Genomic DNA, 9,623 nt, shown 5'->3' on the forward strand with positions numbered 1-9,623 from the left:
TGTTATTGAAAATATTTGATACAATTTTGTTGTGGAGGGTACAGATGAGCTTCAGTGAGGAATTATAGGAAACACTTATGGAAACCCAATGTTAAAAATTCTGGCTGTATGAAGGTATTGTGGACTTCGTCTCTGAGTGGTGATATGCAGTGGATATTTTCATTATTTTGCAGTAAATATGAGGCCACAGCAGTTGTACTTGTGTTTATGGCTATTTCTTCATGAGATACAAGATTTCCCTCTATGTCTATGCGTCACTCTCAGTAACATTAACCTTTTTATTAAATCCTTTATTTTCCTTGTATTTATGGTGAACAAGCAAGAGTGCCAAAGGAAGCACCCCACTTGATGTTCATAATTGTGGACTTAGGCCACCCTGCCAATATGATCTAGGAGTCTACATTGAAACTTGGAACGTCATGCAACAAGGAAAGCTAGGAGGTTAAGGAGACCCTGGGGAATAATGCTCATAAATTACTTCCTTGGGATTGGTGTAAGAAGACATATGAGAACAAGTTTCAGGTGATGGAAGTGATGTAGACATATATTAAGGCAGATATATATATATATATATATATATATATATATATATATATATATATATATATATATATATATGTATATATATATATATTTTTTTTTTATGTAATAAATATAGGTAATTATTTGGAATAGGTCTGCGTCAAGTGCTATCATGGCCTGTGTGCTTTGTCTGGCAAAGACCGATAAACTAACACATTTAATGTAGGAATTTAAAAGCTTGGGACTGTTTCCAATATTTTTGTTAAAAATACGTAATGGTATGTTGACCATTGCTGAAGCACAGAAATCACAGCATCACATGGTACCAGAATCTGGGGGTTTTGATATGTGATTGTTGCCCTACCCTTATGTGTATACACACACGCAATAGTATTGTTTAATGTGTTATTTGTGACCATTACTTCAGCTTTTCTTTTATTTCTGCATTGTCTTTTTATTGGGTAATTCCCCATAGTAGGGACTATAAAAGTTTGTTTCTTGAAAAATAATTGGGAATAAAGAAGTATTTTCATTGAAGATAAATTTTGCAGCCATGTTTAAAAACTGGTCAAAGAAGTTATTTGGATACAGCCATATTAACAGGATTTACTTTTAGTTTGTGAATCTAAAGCTCAGTAAACTAATAGCTCTTGGTGTATAATGCGCTTCTCAGAGAACAAGTAAATGAAGGGTTATCCTTACTTTTCACCTTTATTTAAAAATTGATGGTGTAAAATAAAATCATGAGAGGCACATTACTCTTACTTATCAATAGAAGGATATTGGAAGGGAAATATTCAGAAGATACTAGGAGTGGCTTTCAGATTGGAACTATGCAAAGAACAACAAACCTTTGCCTTGTACTTTAGTAAAATAGATTAGACTGGTCCCTTGTTTCATGATGAATTCCCATGTAGGCCCAGAAGAGCTTGTCTGCTGTAATATATGAGATGGAGGCTTGTTTGTTTGTAGGTGTTGACTGTGGATCAGCATGAAGGTCAGTGGCATAAAGATGTCTTCTAAACGTATACCATTTACTGTTTGACTTGAAGCTTATTATTTATATATCCATGATTTTTTACAAATAAACAAAATATATTTACAAAACAAAATTTAGATATTTTGAAAAATAGAGTAATAATACATTGAAGTAGATTTTTTTTTTCCTGGAAAGAGAAAGTACTCTACACCTTGAGCAAGGTTATGCATGAAATATTGTTGATTAGTAACTACAAGCAAAAATCCACTGAAGGTGTATTCTTTTTATTATGTATAACACATGATGAAATATAAATTTGTCATTATTATTTTTATTACTGTTGATGTCAATGCGAGTGCACTACTTTGTTAGTACTATTAATTAATTAATAATTGTCATAATACATCTTAAGAATATATCCAATAGTAAAAGTAAATTGTTACAGGCAATTGTGGGTTGTGTAGAGTAAAGAATTAGTTGTAGTTTGTAAAGGTAAATCATTTATAATATATAGTTTAGTGAAATTACAAATCTTTACACACTTATGCATTTTGGCGGTTGTCAGACAAGTAATGCATAAATTCATCCTTGTGGTGTGACACTCTAGCATAGGCCAGCAAACCTCCACTACTTAAATTTTGCTAAGAAATCTTAGACTGGTTCCTTATTTGTCAGAAAGGGTAATTCTTTACAAAGCAGATGAACAAGCCAGAGACTAAATCCCTAACTCCACGTCAGAATTTTTTCGACAATTTTAGTTGTGGTGTGCTGTGCTTACTGTTATATTTTGCCTATATGTATGGTATTACCTTTCGTATCTGCATATTATTTCTTATACCAACGACTGCAATGATTTGTTCTCAGTAAGAATATCCTCTTCACTTTGCCTAAGCTAATTGTATCCATACTATAAATATTAATCTCAGAAGGGGTTACAAGCTCTACCTTACCAGAATTAACATGGCCGACTTTTGTTGTCTTTGCTGCAGTTACCAGTTGAGTCACTACAAGTATACATTTTAACCCATTGGCATCATATACATGGAATTTCCATTTTAGATTTTGTTTTGAGAATTTGGTTTACACAGAGATGGCTCCACAAGTATTTTGTCACCAAGTAGTATGCTAGTAGGCCTATGTGATCTTGCCTATTTACTCATATATATATATATATATATATATATATATATATATATATATATATATATATATATATATATATATATATATAAATAATGTCTTTTTGAAAAGAGAAACCTCAAAATCAAGGAATGGGGGAAAACATGCGAGATTAGGTTAACTTTATAATTGACTTGTTGACTAACCTCTGTGTGAAAACAAAAAGCAAAAACTAAAATTACAGTGGATAGAACACCTGTACATGTCATGTTGGCATCAGTGGGTTAACATTATTTTTAAATATAGTAGTAACTCTTTGGTTCCTTATAAAGCATTCTTTATTTTCTGTTATCTGTGCATGTTCTTATGGTGGACAGTAACCCTTGATTTGCTTCCTGATTGCTTGAAAGCTGTGGTAATGATAGATATATATTATTTTTGTTTTCATGTCCTGAGTAAAATGTGCAGTCTACCAATTATAATAGCTATTTATTTTTTATATATCTAAGTATTCTATTATTTTTACTGCCTACATCTTCACCAGGGGTTGTGAACCACTTGCTGAAAATATTGTAAATAGCTTTGATTGATCTACCCATAGATGATAACTATTGGTTGACTGTAGCTAGATCTATTTGTGTTGTCAATATAAAAAGTAGTAGTTTTTCCCCCATGTTATAACTTGTTTTTATTGTGGTTGTGCTTTTATTGTGTGTTATATTATGATTATGGTGTCAATCGTAATAACATAACTGTTAACCCATTGCCGATGGGTGGCATGTACGCACATGCCATGGTATGGTGGGACCATCTGCCGGGGGCACGTACGCACATGCCATGGTATGGTGGGACCATCTGCCGGGGGCACGTACGCACATGCCATAGAGTATGCATGGACATGCCATGAGTTTTTTTTTTTTTTTTTTTTTTTTTTTTTTTTTTTTTTTTTTTTTTTTTTTTTGTTACAATCACGGCAAAAGATTATTTTTTTGCCAGTAAAAGTGTGATTAAGTCGGTTTTAACATTTCTCATTTTTACCATGCAACAAACAAAAAAAATGCAACCAACCGACAATTTCAACTCCATGATGCCACACACTGCTTATTTTATTCGGACTATAGACCGAATAATGATCAACTATGGAGTCTATATAACAACAAAAATACCCTTCAGTCTTGATTTATCAGGAAGTTTGGCAAGTAGAGACTGTAAAAAAATAATGAAAATTGAAAATACAACATATCTTCGTAGTATTACGAAGAAACGGCATGGGATGCTGGTATTTGGCATGAGTGGTCGCGCATGCTAGGGTGACGATATAAGCCCCCGGCAGCGAGGCCCCGGCCTCTATGAATGCTACCCGTCAGTTATGGGTTAATTTAGTAATAAGTACAATTATTATGTTGTTTTTATTGTTATTTTAGTCATTAAAGAATAGTTATTACTGTTGATAGTTCCATGATAATAGTTATGTGTGGTTTTTATCATTGTCATAGGATTACAGTTATGATTGACATACATTTTTTAATATGGTTTTATGATACTTACTTTATTGTTATTGCAGTTATTACTAATAATATATTGTTATGAGTATTTGATATATTTTTTTATAGCAATGTATCTAAATAAGTGTGTATATATATAACTTTTAGAACTTTTGAGTTTAAAATCTATCATATTTTTGCATGCTTCTAGCCCTTAGAAAGTGTACATTAGTCCTTCATTTGAAATGTGCTCTTTACATAACCAGTGTTTCTAGATCATAGTTGCCACATATTACAACAAAGGATGTGAATTCGGTATGAGAACCTAGGCATCTGGACTAAAATTCAAACTTCTTAATAACCATAAAAAAATATATATATATATATATATATATATATATATATATATATATATATATATATATATATATATATATATATATATATATATATATAACATTTGGTTATGTTGCCAACTATTACATATACAATTTTATGTATGATTTTACAGCATGACACAAAGTTAAACATTGATTACACCAAAATCTGGGCTCCAGCATCACATTCTTATCATATGCCGTAATGGAAGTAACATGGCTCCAGAGACACAAGAAAGCTGTGAGAAAAGATTTTTATGGTTTTGCTTTTTGTGTGCATGTTCTTGTGGAAAGTTGTGATATAGCTTTGATAGACTGCATATGTTTGGTTGCTAATAGTGAAGTGTGTGTAATATTTATCCTCATTTTGTGATTTGAGAAAGTAAGAGTTAAAGAAATATGGTGTGTGAATGTGTTATTACAAGTCTTTATTGTTATCATTAATATTATTGTTCATTATTATTATTATTATTGTTATTATTATTATTATTATTATTGTAAATGCTGCTGTTGTTATTCATAATATATTATGGACATTATGATATCTGGAAACATTCTTCACATTTGAATTTGTTACACATTTTTACATATTTTTTGTTATACATTGTTAAAGAAACTGTTTTCTGATACTGTATCCATACTTTTATTAAGCAAATTTGATCTTATTCATTTAAGTACTGTATTTTTGGTATGCGTCTTTGTCATTATTTTATATGGAACTGTTGGTGGCCATTCATTACAAATATTAGTGCCATAAATTCAGAGAGGGTTTGATATATGCAATAATGTCTTGATGGGTATGCTTCCAATAGTTAGGAATAGCATTTGCGCAAGGGCTTTTTACCAGGCATTTGCACAGAAATTGGAAAAGTTTAGAAAGGATGTTACAGTAGGGGGAATGTTCTGGAAGATTTTTTTATCTATTATTATTATTATTATTATTATTATTTATATGTGTTTTTTTATATGTGCTTTTTACCAGCATAAGCAGTTTTTATTTATTTTAGGCAAGTATTGCTTTCATTTTGACAATTGTCCAAACTTTATATGTAATACTATTTGTTGATTATATTTTGTTAGTATGTAAGGTTTTTATTCTACTAATTTATTATCTTATTACATATTATATACAATGAAATATATACAAGTTTATGTAAAAGAAATGTTTTACTGCTTTATAGGTGTGATTAGGAAATAAATATTATTTTTTATAATATACTTTATTTATGCATATTGTATTTTATTATTTTTCCATGTTTTGTTATATTCCCCTTTTTGTCACTTAATCATTTTTTTTCTTCACCCTCCTTTTCCATCCCTCTCCCTCTCTCACTATATAGGAAAGGTATGAATGAGAATGAATATCTTCACAATACAAAAGATGCATTTAACCAGTTTCAAATATGTCTTTGTCAGTAATACAGGAATTTCTGACAGATGTATTTAAAACCACTCAAATGTTTCTCTTGTATTCTGAAAAGCTATTTACTCTCATTCATACCTTCTCTACACTTCTCAATGAATATAATTCAATCCCCTCTCTCTCTCTCTCTCTCTCTCTCTCTCTCTCTCTCTCTCTCTCTCTCTCTCTCTCTCTCTCTCTCTCTCTCTCTCTCTCTCTCTCATTCTCTCATTCTCTCTCTCTCTCTCTCTCTCTTTTCTCATTCTCTCATTCTCTCATTCTCTCATTCACTCTCTCTCTCTCTCTCTCCTCCCTCCCTCTCTCTCTCTCTCCCTCCCCTCCCTCCCTCCCTCCCTCCTCTCCTTCTCTTTCCCTCTCTCCCTCCCTCTCTCTCCCTCCCTCCCTCCCTCCCTCCTCCCTCTCTCCCTCTCTCCCTCCCCTCTCTCTCTCTCTCTCTCTCTCTCTCTCTCTTCTATCTCTCTCTCTCACTCTCACTCTCACTCCCTCTCTCTCCCTCCCCCCTCCCCCCTTCACTCCCTCCCTTTCTTCACTTCCCCCTATGAATATCAATTAACATGCCCCCCCCCCCATTATTATTATTATTTTTTTATAATTCATATAATATAAGTGTATACATGTTCATTAATGATATAACAGGTGAGTTTCCAAAGTCAGTGCTTTAGATATCAGGAAAGGTGAGGACCGTAAGTAGAAACTTGGCATTCATTTTCGAGCGTAGTTTAGAGCGAAAAGGATGGGAGGCAGAATTGGGCGGTGTGGTATGTATAGGCAAGTATTTTTTCATTATTGTCATTTATTATTATTATTTATTATAATTATTATTAGTGTTTTATTACTGATACTATTATTATTATTAATATAAATGTATTTCTTTTTATATTGTATAGTTTATGGATATTAAATTATATTCATGAGACGTATTAGATAAGTTATTTAGGTGCCTTAGTAAGATTATAGATGTTATAAAGTCAGTTATATCTCCTTTTTTTTTCTTTTATGTATTCTGCATTTATTATTTATAAGAGACTGAAAAAATTCTTTCACTATGATAACCTTGCTGTTTACTGAGACTCAGAGCTAGATTTCAAACTAGAAATTTTTCAGTAGAGGAGGCGCAATAGTGAAGGAACTTTTAGCTCAATGTTTAAGTAAGTTTTGATAAAGCAGGTTTTTGTAGTTGGGCCAAGTACTATGCATTCTTTTTTTTCCTTTTTTCAGAAACTAGAAGAACTCAACAAATTCACAGACTTCAACAAATACCTTATATATGTCCTCACAAAACTAACATCCGAAGGTAAATATGCAGGCAGATAAGTTAAAACTAGTCTCGTTAAAGATTTCTCTCATGGGATCTACGTAGTCGTTTTGGCTCTTGTTTAGTTCACCAATCACAAGGATTGTTTTTAAAATGCGTCAAATAATTAGGTAAATGCTGGGCGACTAGGTAGAGACCCTAGGTTAGCTCTAGGCCAACCTTCTTTTATTTTGATATATGAATGTGTAGCTGTCTATGTATATATGGGTGCAAACAAATATTTTTTTTCTTTTTCTTTTTCTTTTTTTCTTTTGGTGTGTATTTCTATTCTTTTGCATTTATTTTTATCTTAGAGTATTTGTAGATTATGTATTTGTTTATTTTGTGTATATTTTGTGTGGGTGGGTGTGGGTGTGTGAAGGAGTGTTATATGTATGTTTTGTGTACAATCAAGCGACAAATTATGGGCCACTATACAAGTCCATTGACAAGTGTTGTCTCCAACCAAGTGTACTTGTGCAGGTGTTTTGGGAGTGGAAACTCCTTGGTTGTCTAGCTTTTATAGCTGACAAGTTTGAGACTCCAGCCAGAGTAAAGGTTCTCAGCAACATCAACCTCTAATAAGAGTCCTACAGTGTTTGGACGTCTTTACACTTTTGTGGAGGTATCATACATGTTTGTGGTAATAAGGCAGTGAGTTACTGAAGTGCAAAATGGCATCGATGGCTTCCCCCATTTTTTATAGTGTTCAAGAATGGAAGCAGATGTATTAAACCTTCATTTCTTCTTAAGCAGATCTCTCTTTTGGCTTTTTCCCTTCTTTATCCTTCTGACTAATATAGAATATGTTTACACAGATTATTATTATTCACACCCAACACAAAACACTCATTTATTAAAGACAAACTTCTGTTCTTGTCTCCCTTGTTTCTAGAAAGCTTTTCAATATTGTAATTTAGTGAGAGTAGAATTGTGTGTATGGGTGTGGGTGTGTGTATGTTTGTGTGGGTGTATGTACATGTACCTGTCTGTTTTATAGGTCTGTTCTTTTTTGTTGTTGGATATCTGTTTACTAGCAAACATTTAACTGTGTGTTGTATATACAATGTATTCATTTCTATGACATTCTGCATTGGATAAAAGCATGGTGTGTGCTATGAAGCAACTTTTTATCAGGTAGAATCTCTTTACCTGGCAGTAATCGAACTGGCAAGGTTTCCTTTATTTGTTCATTTTCTTTATTTTTCCCCTTTTTTTTTACCACTTTGTCTTTAAATTTAGTTCCTGTGTCCCCTTTTTCTTACCATAGTTTTTTTGTTTTTGCCAGATGAACCTACAAGATCCCTAAGTGGGCTTATTTTGAAGAATAATGTCAAGGCACACTTTCATCAGTTTCCCCCTGATGTGGCACAGTTTATTAAGGTTAGTATTGCAGTTTTGGTTGGTTTTGAGATTGCTAATGTGCTTTTTTTGTCTATGTGTTTCCCACACTTCTGAGCCCTTGATGTAAAAAGTAAACCCAAAGTCAGATATTTCAAAAAAGGGAAAAGAAGGAAAAAGGAGCTTTCTACCTCTTCTTTTTTTTTCCTGGTGATTAGAGTTGTGTAAATGATTTTGGGTTTTCATTGTTTGGGCGCTTGTTATATTTATTTGTCCTTTTATGTGTTGATGTTTTATCATTTATTGCATCCATATATAATTTCTCCTTTTCTTATTTATTGAAATAGAAAATATTAAGTTTTCATATTCTACTTGTTTGAGTTACAAGTTTAATTGCAGAATGTTTAAAATCAAAGGTTGTATGTGAGGCTCAGCCTTCTGAAAAACTTTGTTTTTGTTTGGCAACAATAGGCAGAATGTCTATCAGCAGTCGGAGACCCATCACCCCTCATCCGGGCAACTGTGGGCATCCTCATCACCACCACTGCATCGAAAGGAGAGCTTTCCTCATGGCCAGAGCTCCTCCCTAGACTCTGCGAAATGCTGGACTCAGCAGATTATAACGTCTGTGAGGTGAGTACAATAACTATCCTTGATGGAGCTAGGCAGAAGTATTAGTGAGGTTTAAGATAGAATAATAATTAGTGAGGCATATGATAGAATAATGAAATATCAATAAAAACACTTGTCCTCCTCCTCTCTCTCTCTCTCTCTCTCTCTCTCTCTCTCTCTCTCTCTCTCTCTCTCTCTCTCTCTCTCTCTCTCTCTCTCTCTCTCTCTCTCTCTCTCTCTTTTCTCCTCTCCTCTCCTCTCCTCTCTCTCTTCTCTCCTCTCTTCTCCTCTCTTTTCTCTCTCTCTCTCTTTTTCCTCTCTCTCTCTCTCTCTCTCTCTCTCTCTCTCCTCTTGCTCTCTCTCTCTCTCCTTTTCTCTCTCTCTCTCTTCTCCTCTCTCTCTCTCTCTTCTCTCTCCTCCTCTCTCTCTCTCTTCCCCTCTCCTCTCATCTTCTCTCTCTCTCTCTCTCTCT

General features: G+C 33.3%; 1 protein-coding gene across 1 annotated transcript in view; it reads left to right on the plus strand.

Annotated features, from left to right (window-relative positions):
- LOC119596787 (transportin-1-like) overlaps positions 1-9,623 on the plus strand; it is a 48,477-nt gene that overhangs the window by 1,349 nt on the left and 37,505 nt on the right. The window contains exons 2-4 of the mRNA XM_037946112.1: positions 7,123-7,198; positions 8,487-8,581; positions 9,011-9,216. Coding sequence (XP_037802040.1) covers positions 7,123-7,198; positions 8,487-8,581; positions 9,011-9,216 — 377 coding nt within the window. The remainder of the gene's footprint in view (positions 1-7,122; positions 7,199-8,486; positions 8,582-9,010; positions 9,217-9,623) is intronic.

The sequence above is a fragment of the Penaeus monodon genome, chromosome 38 (genome assembly GCF_015228065.2).
Source record: "Penaeus monodon isolate SGIC_2016 chromosome 38, NSTDA_Pmon_1, whole genome shotgun sequence".
Taxonomy (NCBI): Eukaryota; Metazoa; Arthropoda; class Malacostraca; order Decapoda; family Penaeidae; genus Penaeus; species Penaeus monodon.